Consider the following 22,214-nt stretch of genomic DNA (forward strand, 5'->3'; position numbering starts at 1 on the left):
GCCCCGCCCACTCACCCTGTGGCCTCCTCTGATTTCCCAGATGGATAGGTCAGTCTTGGATCCTCCTAAAGCACTGAGCGTGTCTCATTCATGGGACTTATCCCAACAGTGATGATACAGTTCCGCTGCTCATTTAGTACCAATCACTCACTTAACCACAAGCTCCTTGAGGGCAGGAACTGTGTCTGACTTATTCCCTGCTGTATCCAAACACTCAGCATGGAGCTGGGCACCTAGTTGCTCATTAAACTCTTGTTGAATGAGTGGGTGAATTTCAAATTAATGAATGAGGTTTATTTGGATACATTAACATCCACAGGGATGTTGTCCAATAGCAGTTGGATATAAGAGTCAGGCTCACACTTTGGTGGGAGGACAGATTAGGAAGTTTGTTACTGTGAGTGAATCTAGGAGGTGTTTGTCTGAGGAAAGAGACCTTGGGCAGCGGGGAATGGTAGGTGGGCTTGGCAGCCCACAGGCTGCCCTTGATTTTACTCTGGACTTTGGAGGATGCAGAATTCAAGCTTTCTGTTCCCTTGAACAGCTAAAACCATTAGCAGCCATTCCTGCCACAATCATAGAGGTCTAAGGTCCAAAACAAGGGAGGTGACAAGTTCCTTTGCTCCATTCTGTCCCCTTCTCACTCTAACCTGGGACACTGGCAGACAGACCTGGGGACCAGGTGAGAAATGCTGAGAGACCCAGGAGCTTCATCATATGCAAGGGTCGGGGGACTTCCCTTGTGGTCCAGTGGTTGAGACTCCACGCTTCCACTGCAGGGGGCACTCGTTCGATCCTGGTTGGGGAACTAGGATCCCGCATGCCATGCAGCCAAAAAAAACAAAAGCAAGGGTGGGGGCAGGCAAGGGGCTGGACCTGCTCAGCCTGGAGGTGCTCATCTGGGGTTCATGCAGGTACAGGAGGCTAGACAGGGAAGCAGATCTCTTGTGTGAGGAAGGGCTCCATTCAAAACCATCCAACAATGAAGACAAATACTCTGTTGTATCACTTATATGTGGAATCTAAAAAATAAAACAAACTAATGAACATAACAAAACAGAAACTGACTCACAGATATAGAGAACAAACTAGTGGTTACCAGTGGGGAGAGGGAAGGGAGTGGCATGATACAGGTAGGGGATTAAGAGGTACAAACTACTGTGGATAAAATAAATAGGCTACAGGGATATATTGTACAGCACAGAGAATATAGCCAACATTTTATAATAATTATAAGTGGAGTATAGACTTTAAAAATTGTGAATCACTATGTCGTACACCTGAAACTTATATAACATTCTACATCATCTATACCTCACTAAAAATATTAAAAGAAATCAAACCTTAAGAAAAACCCATCCAACAATGAAACGTCTCCCCATCACTGGAGGATGAATGAATTCTTGGTGGGGCTGCTGTAGGAAGGTCTGAGTGGAAGAGGAGAGAGAACCTAGATGACCTTTAAAATTCCCCTTCCTTTATGAGATGGCATTCTTACCTTAGGACAGGAAGTCATGGTTAAATATTTGCTTTGCCCAGCTGGGCAATGGAAGGACATCTGCCACCTGTCCTTCCACCTCAGAGGCATTCCTGAGATGGGGCAGGAGGATCTCAACGCTGAGTTATGGACCTCAGGTGGGCTTGGCTGTAGATCCCAGGCTTCTATCAGCCTGTGAGGGTGATTGTCTGGCTGCCTGTGGCCCCCAAAGGGGCTATTCTTGAACAATAATCCTTCCCATTAATTCATTTAACTATTTTTACAACCTATTCGTAGGCTTGAAATCATTCAAAGTAAAAAGGTTTTTTTTAAAAAAACAAAACACTGATTCAAATATTTCAGAGTAGGGCTCAGCATCTGTAGTTTAAAGTTCTCCCCAGGGAAATTTATCTGCAGATGGAGCTGAAAATCACGGATCTAAATGAATTAGAGAAATGCATATGTAAATAAAATTTTGTTATTCTCTTTATAATCAGAAATTCTTTGGGGCTTCCCTGGTGGTGCAGTGGTTGCGAATCAGCCTGCCAATGCAGGACACAGGGGTTCTGGCCCTGGTCCGGGAGGATCTCACGTGCTGCGGAGCGGCTGGGCCCATGCGCTACAACTGCTGGGCTTGCGCTCTGGAGCCCACGAGCCACAGCTCCTGGGCCCGCGGGCCACGGCTCCTGAGGCCTGCGCGCCTGGAGCCTGTGCTCCGCAACGGGAGAGGCCGCCGCAGTGAGAGGCCCGCGCACGGCAGCAAAGAGCAGCTCCCGCCTGCCGCAGCTAGAGAGGGCCTGTGCGCAGCAAATGCAGCCAAAAATAAATTAATTAATTAAAAAAAAATTCTTTGAAAACAGATAACCAAATATCTTAGTCATATACCTGTATAAGTAAGGGGAAGTTTTAGATACTGATTTTTCTTTTTTAAATTCTTATTTTAAAATTAATTAATTAATTTTGGGTGTGTTGGGTCTTCGTTGCTGTGCGTGGGCTTTTCTCAGTTGAGGCGAGCGGGGGCTTCTCTTGTTGTGGAGCACGGGCTCTAGGTAGGCAGGCTTCAGTAGTTGTGGCTCACGGGCTTAGTTGCTCTGCAGCATGTGGGATATTCCTGCACCAGGGCTCGAACCCGTGTCCCCTACATTGGCAGGCGGATTCTAAAACACTGCGCCACCAAGGAAGTCCCCTAGATATTGATTTTTCCTGAACAGAATCTTATCTGTATTTAACCCAATGTAAAAGGACATAGACTACATGCAAAGCATGAGGGCGTCTTCCTTACAATATGTTTTATTTTACTTTTTTTTCCTCTGTCAGTTGCACCCTCTTCATGGTGCAAAAAAAGAAATAAAAATAAATAAAAAGAATAATTTATATTTATACCTTATTTCATACTCTGCAAAGTGTTTTCCCATCTGCTATCACCACCTCTCGTCTTCACAGCAGCCCTAGGAGGAAGACAGAGCCAGAATTATCTTCCCCATTTTATGGTGGGTAAACTGAGGTCCAGTTTAACAAAAGCGGCTTTTCTGAGCTCACGAAGTTGGTTAGTGTCAGCACTGGCCAAAGAAACCCATGACTCCAGACCCTTTTCTCTGCCTCTAACCACCTTCCAATTGCTGCTTTTTTGTTTTCTTTTTGATATCTCTGTCTCAGTCTCTCTGAATTAGTCTCTCTTTATTTTCCTCTTTTTTTAATATAAATTTATTTATTTTATTTATTTATTTTTGCCTGTGTTGGGTCTTCGTTGCTGTGCACAGGCTTTCTCTCTAGTTGCGGTGAGCGGGGGCTACTCTTTGTTGCAGTGCGCAGGCATCTCATTGCAGTGGCTTCTCTGGTTGCTGAGCACAGGCTCTAGGAGCACAGGCTTCAGTAGTTGTGGCACGTGGTCTCTAGAGCGCAGGCTCAGTAGTTGTGGCGCATGGGCTTAGTTGCTTCGTGGCACATGGGATCTTCCCCAACCAGGGCTCAAACCCGTGTTCCCTGCATTGGCAGGCCGGATTCTTAACCACTGCGCCACCAGGGAAGCCCCTGTCTTCCTCTTTCTACTTGTTTCCCTCTGCCTCTTCCTTCAGCCCTCAGTCTGGAGTCAGCTTTGCAAGTTGTCCAAACTTTTTCTCACTTCCAAAATCTGCTGGCCATAGCCCCAGCCCCCGCCCCAGGCCGCCACAAGCTCAGCGTCTCTGCAGAGAACAAACCCTTTCTAGATGCCAAGGTGCAGATAGGTAACACCTCCGGCCTCTCCATCTGGCCTCAGGTAAGATAAGGGTGGGGATCAGCACTATAAAGCCTCTATCATCCCTGGCCCAGGCCCCAGCTCACTCAGGCCACGTCAGCCCAGGATCAGCATGGCTGTCCGCCTGTGGGTGGTCACCCTGGCCTTGGCTGCCCTCTTCCTTGTGGACAGGGGTGAGTAGGCAGAGCCTGGATTCTCTGGCTTGGTGTTGGTAGGTGAGCTTGCGTGGAGCAGAGGCAGGGCCTGGAGCACCCTCTAAGGCCTTGGTTTTCTGCATATACCTTCTTTCTGCACACTGGGCTAGGAGAAAAGAAACCTGGGTTCAAATTCTAACTCTGTCCCAGAATTGCAAAAGTCCCCTCCCCTCTTGGGGACTCTTTCTCCGGCTATAAAGTAGGAGGTTGTTCTAGTTCAAAGCTGCACTGAGCAACTACTGGGCTAGAGATCGGGGAGGCAGAAGGGAGAAGTCTTATCTCTGGGGAGATAGGCAAGTCTGGTGGCTGTAGGGTGGTGGGTGCTGAAGAAAGCTTGGCCTGGGTCCTCTGAGCTCCCATCTGCTCTGACAGGCTGTGGTTGTGGGGCTGAGAGCAGCCTTGTGAGCACAAGGGAGCCCTCGCCCTGGGCTACACACATGCCCGCAGGAGTGGGGCCTGCTCAGGGCCTAGGGCGCCTCTGCAGTCTTGCACCTGCTGGATATCAGGCATTGTTCTGAGCCCTTAGAACTTATAAGTGAGCACACCAGAAAAAGAACTGTCCTGATAGGTCTTTAAATCCAGTGGGGTTTGAGGGAGGGGAACCGACAATAAACAAGATAGGTGCAATGTATGTTAAACAGTATGTTAGAAGGTGATAAAGCCTAAGGAAAAAAATACCGGGCAGGGTGATGGGGATTGAGAGAGGGTTGCAATGTTAAATCAGAGGAGTTCTCTCTGAGAGGCTGATGTTTGAGCAAAGCTTGAAGGAGGCAGAGGAGTGAGCCATGGGGGTATCTAAGAGAAGTGGGTTCCAGGCAGAGGGAACAGGCAGTGCAAAAGCCCTGAGGTAGGGCATGTCTGGAGCGTTTGAGGTACGGCAAGGAGGCCAGCGGGGCTAGAAGAAAGTGAGGTGCAGGGTGCAGAGAGATAGGAGAAGAGATGATACAGGCAACTGGGAACTATATTGGGTAAGGCATTGGAGGTCAATGTGAGGGCATGGCTTTTCCTTTGAGTGAAATGGGAGACACTGAAGTGTAATGAGCAGAGTTATGTGTTAAAAGGTTTGCTCTGGTTGCTAAGTTGAGAACAGACTAAAAGGGGAAGCAGGGAGACTATTTAGGACACACCTGGACAAAGTCATGATGTTACAGAGCAAAGCCCAGCAGGACCCCAGGGACATTGGCCTCATGGCCAGTCTCAAACCCATTTCCCCAGCTGGGGACATAGACTAGGATCTGACACAATAGAGAATGGGTCTGCAGACTCTGGCCTGGCACAGCCTGCTTACTCCCAGCCTGGCATCCATTCCATCAGCAGCTCTCTTGTTGGGAACACTGAAGAGGCTGCCCTAAAGAGAGTCCTTTTGCCCATTGCAGATTCCTGCCTGGGCTGTGTGAGGAAGGGGCACACTGGGCCAAGGTCAAGGGCAGTCTGGGGGTAAATGCAACTTCCCACATCATCCAGGAAGAAACTCTGACACCACAGGGTTCTGAACTTCTCCCCCACAATGCACATTAGTGGTCAAATCCTGGACACTCACTGTGTGAAGGGCATTGCCACATAGAGGCAGAGACAAAGGAACCCCAAGGCACTCAGGTCCAGCAAGAGTGACCCGGTGAGTGGGTGAGCACATGGTGGTGTGAAAGAAGCTACTAGGGTCTAGGGGTTTGTGGCCCCCCAAATTCATATGTTGAGATTCTAACTCCCAAGGTGATAGTATTGGGTGGTGGGACCTTTGGGGTGTGATTAGGTCATGAAGCCAGAGTCCACATGAATGGGATTGGTGCCCTTATAAACGAGGCCCCAGAGAGCTCCTTCACCCTTTCACCACGTGAGGACACAGTGAGAAGGCACCAACTACTAACCAGGAAGAGTGTTCTTGCCAGACACCAAGTTTGCCGGCACCATGACCTTAGACTTCCAGTCTCCAAAAGTATGAGTAATAAACGTTTGTTGATAAGCCACCCAGTTTATGCTATTTTTGTTATAGCAGCCCAAACGGACTAAAACAGAAGCCTAAGTCCAGGCCTGCTCAGGAAGCCCTGGGGGATATCAGGGAATACTTCACTGGGAGGTGGTCTGTGTCTTGAAAGGAGGGTCTGAGTCAATAGGAGGAGAAGGAGAATAAGGACATTTCAGGCAGAGGGACCAGCATAAGCCAACACAGAGCTTGTTCCAGAAGAGTGAGCAGAGAGGAACGGCGGGGGCATAGGGGCATGGGGAGGTGTATGAGGAAGTGAGCCCAGGGGAAGTTTGGGGTCAGCTCACGCGGTGCCCTAAACGTAAGATGAAGAGGCTTAGTGGTCACGATAGGGAGCCTTGGAGGGGCTTTATTTTTTTTTTTTAATGCTTTTTCTCCCCTGCTAACAATTATGCACCATGAAAGGTACAAGTCTTATCACTCAATGAATCCTATTCAATGAGGTTTGTTTTTTTTTTTGCAGTACGCGGGCCTCTCACTGCTGTGGCCCCCCCGCTTTTGCGGAGCGCAGGCTCCGGACGCGCAGGCTCAGCGGCCATGGCTCACAGGCCCAGCCACTCTGCGGCATGTGGGATCTTCCCGGACCAGGGCACGAACCCGTGTCCCCTGCATCGGCAGGCAGACTCTCAACCACTGCGCCACCAGGGAAGCCCCTATTCAATGAGTTTTGATGAGGCATATACCTGTGTAACCCAGACCCTTACCAAGATACAGAACAGTTCCATCACTCCAGAAATTTCCTTCATGTCAGTCAATCCCTGCCCCTACCCCACCCCTGCCCCAGAGGTAACCACAGCTCTTTTTTCCACCATACATTAGTTTGCCTACTCTAGAATGTCACACAGATGAAACCATACAGTGTGGAGTCTTTTGTGTCTGGCTTCTTAGGCGTGTTTTTGAGATTCAGCCATGGTGTTGCATGTTATCAGTTACTGGATTGTTGGGGTTTAATTAATTAATTAATTAATTAATTTATGGCTTCGTTGGGTCTTTGTTGCTGCACGTGGGCTTTCTCTAGTTGCAGCGAGCGGGGGCTACTCTTTGTTGCCGTGCGCGGGCTTCTCGCTGTGGTGCCTTCTCTTGTTGTGGAGCACGGGCTCTAGGCATGCAGGCTTCAGTAGTTGTGGCTCGCAGGCTCTAGAGCACAGGCTCAGTAGTTGTGGCGCACGGGCTTAGATGCTCCACAGCATGTGGGATCTTCCCGGACCAGGGCTCGAACCGGTGTCCCCTGCACTGGCAGGCTGATTCTTAACCACTGCACCATCAGGGGAGCCCTATTGGCTTTTTATTGTTGAGTTGTATTGTACTGTACGTGTGTATCACAGTTTATCCATTCGCCTGTTGATGGATATTTGGATAATTTCCAGTTTGGGTGATTATGACATGGAAGGGTTTTGAGCAGTGTGGTTACAAGGGTAGATTTGCATGTTGACACTTCAACAGTGCATCAGAGGTCAGTTTTGGTTCCCTTCTTCCTTTCTGCCTTGGAAATCTCTTGTAATAGCATCTCCAGGAAAAGCTAAAACCACAGCGCCTCGCCCACCTCTAGGGATAGAGAGCTCTCCACTTCTGGAGACAGCCTCCTTCATTAAGGCATAGCTCCCACTGAGAGAAAATTCTGGAACCCACACCTGCTTCTTTGCAGCCTCCTCATGCAGATGAGCTCTGCCCTGTGAGGCTGAGAATAGCTCATCTCTCCCATGGCCCCATGACAGCCCTTCAGAGACTTCAGGAAGCAGCCTTCAATTTACGTGGATACCTTTTCTTACACCTGTGGTCTTAAATACAGGTCCCGTTCCCTCATCCACCTGTCACACTCCCCAGTCACATGACAATTTGCTCATGTCCTGTAAGAAGTTCGTCCAGAACTCAAGGGGCCATGGGGCATGACTGCGTGTGTGGAGTGACAGATCCATGTACAAATCCAAGCTCTGCCCTTAACAAACTGTGTTGCTTTACCTGTGAGCCTCTTTCATAAGTTGGTCAGGTTTCCCAGGAAGCAGACTCTGGGGAGTGCTCACAGGGTAACACCTATGAGGGATGAGGGATGTTGACTGATGTAGTAGAGCTGGGATGGCCCATTAGCATCATTCTGAGTAGAGAGGAGGAGTTCAGACCGTTGTACCCACATCACCCTGACATTGGATGTGAGCTGTTTCTGGGTAGGGAATGCGACCTTGGGCAAGGCAACTCCATTCTCTGAGGGTAATTCCCAGGAAAGGACTCTGCCGTGAGCAGCCAATACTCCTGGCAGCTGAGGAAATGAGTGCCTCTGGGGGTCGCAGACCACTGCTTCCTCTCCTGCCTGTTACACAGGCTTGAGAAAGCTGTGAATAGCAGTCAAGATCACATGTTGTCATGGCCTGGTACACAGTAACTGAATTATTTTCATTGCTATTATATGGAACATAACAATCCCAGTGGGATCTAACTAATAATGAACAGGCTGGACTTCGATCTCCCTAATTCTAGACTTTCTGTCTCAGTTCTTATAATACAAGGTCACATGAGCTTTCTGGGAGCCCCTCTCTGGTGACTCACTACCTTTCCTTGAGGAATTCCAGATTGGGTGGTGGCCGGACAGATGCCCCAAAGAAGCTGTCCTCAGGCCCCTGGACCTGGGGCCTAGAGCCAGTATCACCTAATTCTTGCTTCTTTGCCTTTCAGAAGTGCCAGTGTCGGCAGCAAAGTTCATTTTCTCAAGAATGCTAAGGCAGCTGCTTGCAGTTCTGGCCTCAGGGCTGCTGATCTGGCCTTCCTTCTGCAGAGGGGAGCCCTCTCATCCATGCTGGGAAACCGGGGTTCTTCTTCTTTACACTCCTGCTCATACAACTTCAATGGCTCCGCAGTGGCCAGGGTGGCCTCCTGAGCCTGCATGCTCCCCAGGTTAGCCCTTCCAGGCTGAGCAGGCCCACCTGCTTCGCCAAAGATTCACGGCTAATCAGTGCAGAGTTCAGGTCTCTCAGGCCTGGGGCCTTCACTGCTGCAGGGCACTGCCCCCCTCACCATATCCCTACCCCAGACCCCAATCCTAGTCCTGACCCAATTCTGACCCTGACCTCAGGGCTGGCTTGAAACCCTTTCAGACTGAGCTTCAATTAAGTCCCATTTCTCCAGCCTTCTCATACTAGGGGCCTGATAGGTCATGCGGGCCAGGGTGAGTTCAGGAGCCCCCAGGGAGGCGGGGCCTCCTAGGAATGATGGGTGGTTCCGTCTCCCAGGGTCCTCAATAGGACCAGCAGCAGGGTTCTATTAGACCCCGTGAGGCGTGTGTGAGCCCATAAAGACAGGCACTCACCTGGATGCCCGCATACTTGGGCTCAGCAGATATAGGTACACACTTACGTACACACCCACGGTCCACGATCATGTACACACACATAAGCAAACGTGCCAAAGGGCCCTGAGTGGTTGGTTTCATGCTCTTTGGACCCACGCTGGGGCCTTCTTGAATCTGGCTCCTCCGTGGAGATCCCCGCCTGGCTGCAAGCAGAGCCCCAGTTCCCTCCTCTCTGCCTCCGAATCCCTGAGCGCCTCCTCCTTCCTCTTCCACAGCCCATCTGTGAGCACATGGCAGAATCTCCAGTCTGCCCCTAGATATATGACCCGGTTTGTGGCACTGACGGGGTCACGTATGACAGTGAATGCAAGCTCTGCTTGGCTCGCATGTAAGTCCACCCCCCCACCTTCCCCTTGGCTGGCTTGGGTGGGCCCCATCTGTGGTGCATATGAGTCTGAAAGGAGCAGGACTTGACCTGCTTCTTCCTTCACTCACATTGGCCTGGGAGGAGTCCTCCAACATTTGCCCATAACAGAGTGAGTGCAAGTATAAATCAAAAGAAGGCACATGGTTCTAAGCAGAAAGCCCCACTGGTTGGGGGTTCGGGGTTAGGGTAGAAACTCTGGGCTCTTTTCCTTGTTCTGCCCCCGACTGACTAGGTGACCTTATTTGTTCATTTATTCCTCCAGCCAACAATTATTTATTGAACACCTACTGTGTGCCAGGCACTGGGGATACAACAGGGCATAATAAGCTAGACAGCATTACCGGCTCCTGGGGCAAACAGTCAGTCTAAGGGGGAAGCCAAGCTGAAGGTCAGCCAACAGCAGCACAGAATGCTAAAGGCCCAGATGGGGGCACACAGGGTACTGTGGGTACCAGGCAAGGACAAGGCAGGGAAGACTTCCCAGGGGAGGTGACACCTCAGCTCAGCCCTGAGGGATAAGTAGAAACTAGGTAGGAAAAAGAAGAAACAAGGGAAGGTAATTCCAAGTAGAGAAATGAGTTTGCAAAGATCTAGAAGGGAAACAAAGTTTATATTCGAGGCAATATAAGAAGGTGGGTATGGTGGAGTACATTCTCATTTAAAGGAGAATGGGAGAGAGGCAAGAAATGAGTCTAGAGCAAGCAGGGCCAGAACATGACCTTGGTACATCGGATCTCCTATTTGGTCTCATTTCTTCATTCATAAGACCTTGAGCCGGCCAGAGCTAAGTGAGAACACAGAAGAGAAGAAAGTCTTTGGAAGCTGCAATACTCTAGACAGATGGACAGTGTCCTAACTTGGAAAACGATCATGATAATTAAAGGCTCATGGTTACATTGGGTGTAGAATCGACAAGCTGTGAGATTGGATGTGAGGGGTTGACAGGCAGGAAGGAAGCAAGAGCAACATGCTGGTTTCTAACTTGTAGGCTTGGGTGGCTGGTGGTGTCATGTGGCGGGGGCAGGGTGTGCGTGGCAGGTTTGTGAAGTGATGATGTTCGTGGACAGTGGAGCCTCTGGGACAACCCAGCGGCGATGTACAATGGACAATCACATGAAAAGGCCTGGAGTCTAAGACAGAGGTCCAGGCCAGAGACAGATTTGTGGCCAACAGCATGCAGAGGTTGGTTGAAAGCCCAGGAAGCTGAAACCGCCCCAGGGGAGGGTGTACAGAGGGAAAAGCTGTAGAAGGATATGCCCAGGGAGCCCTGGGGCCTCCCCAGCACTGTACATTGGGTGGGTGGGCAGAGCTCAGCAGGGGGTCTGGACTGGACCAGGGTTCCTGAAGGGTACATTACGGTTCCTGAGGAGGTGGCCTCATCCTTGTCTGCTGTGATCCTAGAAAAAAGACAGGACATCCAGATCATGAACGATGGCAAATGCTAACCCCACAGGAGCCCCTTGAGCCATGAAGCTTCAGGCTGGAGAACCGTGGTGGGCATGGAGAGGATGTGACATGAAATAAAAGATTCAGCACAACCTGGCCAAGCAGGTCAGTGTCTGTGGGGATCCTGGGGAGGAGGCTGGCATAGGGGGGGAATTTTGCTGTCCTCCCTACTCTGAATCTGATGTCCTCTCCATCACTCTGATGCTCCTCAACCCTGTCACATGTTCCCCTAGAGGTCCCAGGCATCTTCTGCCTTCTCGAGGGGGTCACGACTCTGAGAGTCAGTCCCTGTCCCCAGGGCTCTATGCAGTGCTCCTGTGTGCCCCAGCCTGGCCTGTCACTGAGGTCAAGAACCTAAGTGAAATCTGTACCCTCTGCCACTGCAAGGCCCAGCTTCGAACAGCCTTTGGGAGGGTCCCACACCCCTCATAGTTTTCTCCCTGGGCTGTACCAGCACCCCAAATCTCACTCACACACACACACACACACACACACACACACAGACCGCCCCCGCCACATGTCGACACTATCATGGCTGATACTCAGGTGGTATTCATCGTACATCTGACTGCTTATTACAATACTGAACCAGGTCTGTAATTGTTGACAACAGGTGCTGCCCCAAGCCCTTAAGTGTCCCCCTGCACCCTGGCCACCATAGCAGGATCAATTCCAGACCCTGCTCTGCTCTTTTGGTCAACGTCCATTCTGACTGGTTGTTAAATATGTTGACATTGGACACACACAGCTCACAGGCACTCACACAATGGCCCACAGGGACACGTAGCATTGGGAAATCCCACCATAGACAGAGATCCCAGCCTGTGGTATATGTCAGATACCGCTCTTGGCCAAAGCTTACAGGAGGAGCCTTTTGGTAGTGGTGGAGGTGGTGGGCAGAAGAGCGTGGAGAGGGGCCTGGCAGGCGGCAGCAGGGTCACACAGACTCAGATTCCTGCTCCAGGGCAGGCAGCTGGAGCAGGAAATGCTCGGTGGGAAAACACACACTGGGAGGAAAGTGGGGGCAGGGAGGACAGGAACCAGCATTCCCTGGACCACTGAAATGGGAACCTGGGCAGGAACTGTTGCTGATAGGTCTGCAGGTAGCAGGGACTGCAAGGTCACCTGTAAGGCCCTTCTATGGCTATTGACAATAGAAACTTGTTTCCCACCTGCATAGGGTTGGTATAGGATTAAGTCTGGCTGTGAGAGACCAAAAAGCCGAAATAACAGTGGCTTAAACAGATAGAAGTTAATTTCTCTCACACACAGACCTATGTAGTATGCTAACTTCATGTTCCTTTTATATTATACTCTGCTATCCTTATCAGTTTCCACCCCAGTGTCCAAATAGCAGCTTTAATTCCAACCATCATGTCTACACTCAGCCCACAGAGACGGGGAAGGGGCACTCTACTGCACCTGACGATGCTTCCCTAAGATGTACACACAACCCAGTGGCTAAAATGTAGTCTCTTGGCCATGCTAGTGCAAAAAGACTGGGAAATATTATTTTATCTGGTTGGCCACGTATTAAGCTGCAAATTAGTAGTTCACTTAGTGTAGGAAGAGTGGATATTGGTGACATCTAAGTCTCTGCCCTAAGTGGGAAGCCCCTCTTAGACCCAAGTGGCAGAGCTCAGCCAAGCTTCTCCTCAGTGACCCTCCCCTCCCAGGCTTCCACTCACATGATGAGGAATCACAAAGGTTAAGCCTGAGCAATGTGCCAGAACACCACACAGAAAGAAAGACCTAATTCCCTACTTTACAGATATGGAAACTGTGGCCCTGTCTCTGGGAACCACCCTGAAATGTAAGTGTGGGCCCCAAAGGTCTGTCTATGGCACGTGACCCTGCTGGCATGGCCACTGCTGATTGGCCAGAAGATTATTCTCCAGATTTTTCAAATCAGAAATAAGAAGACACACACCAATGTAAAACAATTATACTCCAATACAGATGAAGGAAGGAAGGAAGGAAGGAAGGAAGGAGAGAAAAGAGAAGAGAAGAAAAGAAAAGAAAAGAAAAGAAAGGAAACAGAGGCACTTCCTCTCTGGTAGTGACATGCAATGAGATACAGACAGAAATTTCAGGCAGCATTTGTGTTCCTGGAGCCCAACTGCCCTTGAACTTCCCAAAGTTACATGAGATAACATCCTACCAACAAATTTTCTATTTCAACAATCTCTCTGGAATAGGTTTGTGGTGTTTTCAACTAAGAGTCCTGACTACCAGATGATGAAGGGCTTCTCAGAGGGGATAAACTTTTTTTTTTTTTTTTTTTTGCGGTACGTGGGCCTCTCACTGTTGTGGCCTCTCCCATTGCAGAGCACAGGCTCCAGACGCGCAGGCTCAGTGGCCATGGCTCATGGGCCCAGCCGCTCTGCGGTATGTGGGATCTTCCTGGACCGGGGCACAAACCTACATCCCCTGCATCAGCAGGCGGACTCTCAACCATTGTGCCACCAGGGAAGCCTGAGGGGATAAACTTTAAGCTGTGCCTCGAAGGATAAGCAGAAATAATTGACTGAACAGAAAATGTGTGGGAGAATTCTTCCAACTCTGTGAGGCTGAAGGATGTTTGTGGGATCACAGAGCCCCATTTGTTCCCCTGCGGCAGGACTGATCATGTTATGGGCAAGTGGTCAACTTATGTGTACTCTTTCCCTGTCCATAGGCAGAGATGCCCTGTAGATGTGCAGATCTATGTGAGTGGGCCGTGTTACTACCCTGCACATCTGCTGGGCAGCCCACCCTTAAATAAGACAATGGCTAGGGATGCTATAAATCCCAGTGCTGACGGAGCTTCAGTGGGTGAGTGCAGCAGTGGAAATTTCACTATTAATGTGTGCGGTCAACATTCATTCATTCTCCAAATATTTATTGAGCATCTAATATAAACCAGACAATCTGCTTGAAATACACTGTTAACAAGACAAAGAAGCTCCTTAACCCAAGGAACTCACAGTCTATCATAAAGGCAAATATTAATCAAATAATCCCACAAATAAATCATCATAGACCATGATAAATGCTGTTTATCGTAAAAAGTCATGACAAACTGTGAGAGGATATCACCTGGAGGCTTGATGTTCTCAGACAGTAGTAGGTGAGGTTTCTCCATGAAGAGACGTTTATGTTCTGAAGCATGAACAGGAGTCGCCTAGGACAGGGGTAGGGGAAGGGGAAGGATGGCGTGGAGCTGTCCAAGCAGAGGAACAGCGTCTGCAAAGACCCCAGGGCAGGAGAGGGCACAGAGCACCCGAGGGCCTGAACTAGACCAGAGTGGCTGACAGCAGAGAACCAACAGGAGAGTGGCCCGAGATGAGAAGGGAGCAGGGTACGGACCTTGGCCTCTGAGGTTTTTAAGCAGGGGACTGACGTGGTAATTTGTGTACTTCATGATCACTCAGCTGCTCTGTGGAGAATGAACTGGAGAGGGCCAGAGGGTAGATGCAGAGGCCAACATGGGAGATAAATAGAAGAAAAAGAGAAAATGAGAGGGTGTGAGCAACCCCATGTTAGTTGGGAGGCAAACTGGCAGAGATTAAGGACTTGGGCTCGGACGCAAGCTACCCAGTTTGTGTCCTGGCTTTGTCACTTACTCTGTGATCGTGAGCAAATTACCTGAGCTCATCTATAAAACAGGGATAGTATCTGTCTACCTCCTAGATTGTGTGAGGATTAAATGACCAATACACCTCAAGAACTTAGAGTGGTATCTGGCACACAGGAACGTGCTGGGGCTCAAGGCCACACAGCTACTACCTAGAAACAGAGAAATACTGGACTGCTCTGATTAAAGCTGGGGGTGGGCGGACCGGGCCCCGAGCCTCGTCCACTTGTCCACCCCTAACCACCACCTTGTCCCAGTCCCACCCACGCAGCCCTAAATGCCTGGGACTTCACAGACTCCCTCTGTGCCAAAGAAGGTTGACCTCAGAGTGGCCTGTTGGAAGCCTGTCTCCTGGGCACTGTGTGAAAAAATGGGGTGATGGCCGCTGACCTGTTTAAGCATTCCAGCACACAAGGCCACTCTCAACTTTATAACATAACTAGACTAGAACCTCAGAAGGCTTTTGCTTCCCATACTTCATCTACCAAAAGGAAAAAAAAGTCTAAACACTCTTCTGCTTGCTGACGTATATAGAAACTGTTTTATTTTTTAAATAACAATGAAGGGGAAAAAGGCCACAAAACAGACAAAAACAGCCTCGAAGAACTCGAAGGACATGTAGATCTCAGAAGGGTACGGTTAACAGAAATGCCTTTGAAGGAACTCCTGAGAAGTTTATGGTGGCCCTCACTACCTGCCTGCTTTATTATTCACTCTGTCTCTCTTCTCTGCCCCTCCTAAGCCATGGTTGTGACCCGGTTTCGAGCAGAGACTTAGTCAACTCTGGGCTGTAACCTCCTAGAGATCTGCTTGGGGACAAGGAAGCCCATGGATCAACCACAGGCCCCAGTCCAGGAGCTGCCCCCTGAGACCTCACGGCCTGTGACTGGTCAGGGTCACTGGGGGGTGAAGACAGGGTCTATGAACCCACAACCCAGTCAGCTGTTCCAGAATTAGGTCACAATGAGGGATACTTGGACTACCTGTGTGCCAAACACCTGTTCTCAGCCATTCCTAACATTCCTGACCAGATGTAGCCTCCTGGTGATTCTGGTTTACACAGATGGGACTATAGGATCATAAGGGCAAAAAGGCCTCATGTATCTGAAGACAGGATAGCTGATAAACCCAGAACTACCCCAGGACAAATGAGAGCTCTCACCAGCCCAAAGAAAGCAGCCAAAGGTCAAAAAAGCTGGGAAGACTTGGGCAGAGGAGGCCCTCTCCAGACAAGGTGAGCTGCTGGACAGCACAGATATACACAAACGGAATAAGAAACTGACAGGTGCGCTAAGATTGCACAGACAAGTGTTCACTGAGAGCAGGTATAAGAGAAGGAAAACTTGCAATCAGCCAGTTGTCCCCAGCAGCCCCGGGGAAAGCACGTAACTTCTGTTCCAGAGAGTGCAGAGCTGGTGGAGCTGTTCTTCAAGGCAGCACAACCTTCTCCACCTCACCTCAGTCAGCCAAGGCCAAGTTTGTGGCCTGCAGTCGCTCCATCTCCTGGCAGATGCTCTGCTCCACTGTATCACATGCAGCTAGGAACGCCTACAAGGTAAATGCAGAGCAGTAAGGGCCCATTTGGGGCCAGGCACCCCTGCCAGCCCCACCTGCAAAAGGCTCTTTGCCCAGCCACTCTGGGGAACCCCTGGGCGACTGACTCAGGCTGAAACAGGTGTGCAGGGATGGCCTGGGCTCCAGAGGAAGGAGGGGGAGGTAGAGGAAGCACAGGACCAGGGCTTCTGACAGTGCTCTATGCCAACAACCCCCAAAGGGTGCTGAGGACAGGAAGCCAGGCCACTGCAACTGCACGATTTCAGGGGGTCCTGTCCATCGGATCAGTATAACATGTCAGCCCTATCTGCTCCCCAGCCATCTTCCTTCTCAATTAGTTTAAATCCAAATTTAATTACAGGGACATAAAAGGAGCTCTTCTCTTAGGTTCTGGGTTCATGCTGAGATATAACAACCAAAGAGAGGCCACACCACACTTGTACTCTACCCGACTTTGAACAGATACATGCACCAACACATTACACTTTGTGATGCCCTACCACACAACCCACCTGAATCTTTTTCACCAAACCCTTCCTTTTCATTCGACTGTCTTTGAAATTTTCTGGCAGAACCTACGGAAGTATAAGTTGACGTATAAATAATCCTCAGTGAAAATGACATAACACGTCAGAAATACCTACCGTATACCGAACAGGCCACAGGTCACTAATGTGAATGACATGCATTTTCAGGAATCACTTCCCTGGATCTGTACCCTACATGGCCCTTCCCATGGCTCTCACCCCTATACAAGCTCCCTTTGTTCTTGGTGTTGGGGCCATAGATCTATAACATGGACTTTGTCCTCTTACTGTTTCCTGTGCATGGATACCGTGTCCTGGCTGGACCATGAGCTCAGGGTGGCAGGAAAAGCACAGTGCTTTTCTGCTTCTTCTTTACCACCTCCCCCCAAGAATCCCAAGCAGAGTAGTTTAGGCTAGAGATATCATTACTGTGTCATCTCTAAGAGGGAGCGTGGCATCGATGATTCCCAACAGCCTCACAGGAGCTGGGTCTGACTGAATTCTGTACAGTTAATGAGCTCAGTGAAATGTCAGACACGTGTGTTACGAAAGTTAAGCCCTGTGTTTCTCTAACCATGAGATCATGGACCATCCCAGCTTCCTGAGGATTAGATGCTATTGGCATACATAAATAAAAATAACAGGGACTTCCCTGGCAGTCCAGTGGTTAAGATTCTGCACTCCTAATGCAGGGGCATGGGTTCAATCCCTGATCGGGGAACTAAGATCCCGCATGCCGTGGCCAAAATAAATAAATAAATACATAAATAATATGACAAAAGCCCTATGTTGGTGGGACAGGAGAAATCAGGAACCATCTTACCTTTCTGTGTATTCACCAAAGACCTAGCAGTGTCTGGTACGCGATAGGTGCTCAATACCCTCAGGCAGTGAGTGCAATACTGAAAGAGTGAAACTGACTGAAAAATAGTCAAAGGAAACTAGTTCTTCTCAGCTGAATATTTACTTACTAGCGAGTCAATCTCTTCCAAGATCTTCATAAACTGCTCGATTGTGGCTTTTACTCTCCTGTCGAGTTTGCAGAGAGCTTCAGCTTGCAAATCCTTGGCCAGAAAACCCTGTGGAGGAATGATGCATTATTGCAAAGGTTCCTTGAGGCTGATGGAAAACTCCAAGCCAAGGCACTGATGAAGCAGCCACACCCTGAGTCCACATTCCCCAACAGGCTGGGCCAGACCTCAGGCCCGCAACTTCACCTCTTAGGAAAAACAGAAAAGCTGGCCCTGGGCCACCCCAAGCACTGTAGTAGGCTGCAGGCCATTACATGGTCTATCTTACATGGTCCACTGGGGTCACAAATGCCTGTGGAGGCCTGGCTCTGGTGAAGCCCCCAGTCACCAGTGTATACCCACACACGAGAAGCAGACATTAAGAGCACAGGGTTTAGAGTTTGATAGGCCTGGGCTTCAATTCTGACTGCACTGTACTGGCTTGTGACCTTGAGCAAGTTCTTTACCTATCTGTGCCTTGGTGTTCTCATCTTTAAAATGGAGATCATGATACCCACACCCCAGAGGGTTATTACCGTGAGGATAAAGAGAAATAATGTAGACCTTTAATAGAATTCCTGACACAGATGTATGTATGCTAACAAATGGCAGCACTTACATTATTTTTATTAAATTGTCTGTTTATTCACAATGCTTGGCCTAATGACCAGTTAGCTGGTGACAAAAGGTGGACAGCAGGTATCTCTGAGGAAGTAAAAGCCATAGGCTACAGATGCAGATTTGACAACATGTAGTATATATTAGCTGGCAATTCCAACTTAAAGAATTTATCCTACCAAAAAAATCGGAAATGGTCAAAAAAGATTTATGTCCGAGGACGTTCAAAGAAGCATTATGGCTTCAAGATGGCGGAGGAGTAAGACGTGGAGATCACAAATACATCAGAAATACATCTACATGTGGAACAACTCCTACAGAACACCTACTGAACGCTGGCAGAAAACCTCAGACTTCCCAAAAGGCAAGAAACTCCCCACGTACCTGGGTAGGGCAAAAGAAAAAAGAAAAAACAGAGACAAAAGGAGGGAGCTGTGAAGGAGGAAAGGTTTCCACACACTAGGAAGCCCTTTCACTGGCGGAGATGCGGGATGGTGGGGAGGGGAAGCTTCAGAGCCACGGTGGAGAGCGCAGCAACAGGGGTGCAGAGGGCAAAGCGGAGAGATTCCTGCACAGAGGATCGGTGCTGACCAGCACTCAGCAGCCGAGAGGCTTGTCTGCTCACCCTCCGGGGTGGGCGGAGGCTGGGAGCTGAGGCTCGGGCGTCGGAGGTCAGATCCCAGGGAGAGGACTGGGGTTGGCTGCGTGAACACAGCCTGAAGGGGCTAGTGCGCCCCAGTTAGGCGGGAGGGAGTCCGGGAAAAGTCTGGACATGCCTAAGAGTAAGGAGACCGTTGTTTCGGGGTGCGCAAGGAGAGGGGATTCAGAGCACTGCGTAAACGAGCTCCAGAGACAGGCGCGAGCTGCGGCTATCAGCGCGGACCCCAGAGATGGGCATGAAACACTAAAGCTACTGTTGCTGCCACCAAGAAGCCTGTGTGCAAGCACAGGTCACTATCCCCACCTCCCCTCCTGGGAGCCTGTGCGCCTGCCACTGCCACGGTCCCGTGATCCAGGGACAACTTCCCCGGGAGAACACACGGCGCGCCTCAGGCTGGTGCAACATCACTCTGGCCTCTGATGCCGCAGGCGCACCCCGCATCCGTACCTCTCCCTCTCCCCGTCCTGAGTGAGCCAGAGCCCACTAATCAGCTTCTCCTTTAACCCCGTCCTGTCTGAGCGAAGAACAGACGCCCTCCTGCGACCTACACGCAGAGGCGGGGCCAAATCCAAAGCTGAACCCCAGGAGCTGTGCGAACAAAGAAGAGAAAGGGAAATCTCTCTCAGCAGCCTCAGAAGCAGTGGATTAAACCTCCACAATCAACTAGATGTACCTGCATCTGTGGAATACCTGAATAGACAACGAATCATCCCAAAATTGAGGTGGTCGACTTTGGGAGCAACTGTAGACTTGGGGTTTGCTGTCTGCATTTAATTTGTTCCTGGTTTTATGTTTATCTTAGTTTAGTATTTAGAGTTTATTATCATTGGTAGATTTGTTTACTGATTTGGTTGCTTTCTTCTTCCTTTTTTTTAAAAAAATATATAGATACATATATTTTTTTCCTTTTTCTCTTTTTGTGAGTGTGTATGTGTATGCTTCTGTGTGTGATTTTGTCTGTAGAGCTTTGCTTTTACCATTTGCCCTAGGGTTCTGTCTGTTTTTTTTTTTGTATAGCTTTTAGCGCTTGTTATCACTGGTGGATTTGTTTTTTGGTTTGGTTGCTCTCTTCTTTCTTTCTTTCCTTCTTTCTTTCTTCTCTCTCTCTTTTTTTTTTTACTACTTTTTAATTTTTAATAATTATTTTTTATTTTAATAACTTTCTTTTCTTTCCTTTCTTTCTTTCTTTTTCTCTCCCTTTTCTTCTGAGCCATGTGGCTGACAGGGTCTTGGTGCTCCGGTCGGGTGTCAGGCCTCTGCCTCTGAGGTGGGAGAGCCAAGTTCAGGACACTGGTGCACCAGAGACCTCCCTGCTCCTTGTAATATCAAATGGTGAAAGCTCTCCCAGAGATCTCCATCTCAACACTAAGACCCAACTCCGCTCAACGACCAGCAAGCTACAGTGCTGAACAACCTATGCCAAACAACTAGCAAGACAGGAACACAACCCCACCCATTAGCAGAGAGTCTGCATAAAATCATAATAAGGTCATAGACACCCCAAAACACGGTCTTGCCCACCAGAAAGACAAATCCAGCCTTGTCCACCAGAACACAGGCACTAGTCCCCTCCCCCAGGAAGCCCACACAACCCACTGAACCAACCTTAGCCACTGGGGGCAGACACCAAAAACAGCGGGAACTATGAACCTGCAGCCTGCGAAAAGGAGACCCCAAACACAGTAAGTTAAGCAAAATGAGAAGACAGAGAAACACACAGCAGATGAAGGAGCAAGGTAAAAACCCATCAGACCAAACAAATGAAGAGGAAATAGGCAGTCTACCTGAAAAAGAATTCAGAGAAATGATAGTAAAGATGATCCAAAATCTTGGAAATAGGATGAAGAAAATACAAGAAACGTTTAACAAGGACTAGAAGACCTAAACAGCAAACAAACAATGATGAACAACACAATAAATGAAATAGCACTGGTTTGTGCCCTGGTCTGGGAAGATCCAACGTGCCATGGAGCAGCTGGGCCTGTGAGCCATGGCTGCTGAGCCTGCGCGAACGGAGCGTGTGCTCCGCAACGGGAGAGGCCAGAACAGTGAGAGAGGCCCGCGTACCACAAAAAAGAAAAAAAAAAAGAGAACTGAGGACAGGCTTAGAGACCTCTGGGACAATATTAAATGCACCAACAGGGCTTCCCTGATGGTGCAGTGGTTAAGAATCTGCCTGCCAGTGCAGGGGTCATGGGTTCGAGCCCTAGTTGGGGAAGATGCCACATGCCATAGAGCAACTATGCCTGTGTGCCACAACTACTGAGTCTGTGCTCTAGAGCCCACAAGCCACGACTGCTGAGCCTCTGTGCCACAACTACTGAAGCCCGTGCACCTAGAGCCAGTGCTCTGCAGCAAGAGAAGCCACTGCCATAAGAAGCCTACGCACTGCAACAAAGAGTAGCCCCCGCTCGCAGCAACTAGAGAAAGCCCGCGCACAGCAACGAACACACAACACAGCCAAAAATAAAAAAAAAATTAATTTTTTAAAAAAATGCACCAACATTCAAATTATAGGGGTCCCAGAAGAAGAAGAGAAAAAGAAAGGGACTGAAAAAATATTTGAAGAGATTATAGTTGAAAAACTCCCTAATATGGGAAAGGAAATAGTCAAGTCCAGGAAGTGCAAAGAGTCCCATATAGAATAAACCCAAGGAGAAACATGCCAAGACACATATTAATCAAACTACCAAAATTAAACACAAAGGAAAACTATTAAAAGCAGGGGAAAACAACAAATAACATACAAGGGAATCCCCATAAGGTTAACAGCTGATCTTTCAGCACAAACTCTGCAAACCAGAGGGAATGGCAGGACATATTTGAAGTGATGAAAGGGAAAAACCTACAACCAAGATTGCTCTACCCAGGAAGGATCTCATTCAGATTCAATGGAGAAATTAAAACCTTTACAGACAAGCAAAAATTTATTAAACATAGTTTTGGAAGTTTTAGCCACAGCAATGAGAGAAGAAAAGGAAATAAAAGGAATCCAAATTGCAAAGGAAGAAGTAAAGCTGTCACTGTTTGGAGATGACATGATACCGTACATAGAAAATCCTAAAGACGCTACCAGAAAACTGCTAGAGATAATCAATGAATTTGGTAAGGTAGCAGAATACAAAATTAATGCACAGAAATCTCTTGCATTCCTACACACTAATGATGAAAAATGTTAAAGAGAAAT

General features: G+C 48.9%; 2 protein-coding genes across 5 annotated transcripts in view; one reads left to right on the forward strand and one right to left on the reverse strand.

Moving 5' to 3' along the window:
- Positions 1-272: 272 nt before the first annotated feature.
- The window catches only part of BAG1 (BAG cochaperone 1), a 28,875-nt gene continuing 6,933 nt past the window's right edge, over positions 273-22,214 (reverse strand). The window contains exons 5-12 of one of the 4 annotated variants that reach the window (XM_024753781.1): positions 17,710-17,817; positions 16,724-16,786; positions 16,115-16,205; positions 8,065-10,992; positions 7,848-7,980; positions 3,800-4,013; positions 2,861-2,925; positions 273-1,022 (exon numbers count right to left, since the gene is read on the reverse strand). In XM_024753781.1, coding sequence (XP_024609549.1) covers positions 16,116-16,205; positions 16,724-16,786; positions 17,710-17,817 — 261 coding nt within the window. In that variant the 3' untranslated portion in view covers positions 273-1,022; positions 2,861-2,925; positions 3,800-4,013; ... (1 more) ...; positions 8,065-10,992; position 16,115. Of the gene's footprint in view, positions 1,023-1,343; positions 1,428-2,860; positions 2,926-3,799; positions 4,014-7,847; positions 10,993-13,905; positions 14,205-16,114; positions 16,206-16,723; positions 16,787-17,709; positions 17,818-22,214 lie in introns of those variants that run through there. The other 3 variants (XM_024753782.1, XM_024753780.1, XM_024753783.1) reach the window with 3 other exon arrangements.
- On the forward strand, positions 3,826-13,370 carry SPINK4 (serine peptidase inhibitor Kazal type 4). The gene is given in 5 exon segments (XM_024753784.1): positions 3,826-3,886; positions 8,556-8,614; positions 9,444-9,556; positions 10,735-10,736; positions 10,997-13,370. Coding segments are annotated over 5 exon segments (279 nt in total). The 3' UTR covers positions 11,041-13,370.

The sequence above is a fragment of the Neophocaena asiaeorientalis genome, unplaced genomic scaffold (genome assembly GCF_003031525.2).
Source record: "Neophocaena asiaeorientalis asiaeorientalis breed wild unplaced genomic scaffold, Neophocaena_asiaeorientalis_V1.1 scaffold220, whole genome shotgun sequence".
Taxonomy (NCBI): Eukaryota; Metazoa; Chordata; class Mammalia; order Artiodactyla; family Phocoenidae; genus Neophocaena; species Neophocaena asiaeorientalis.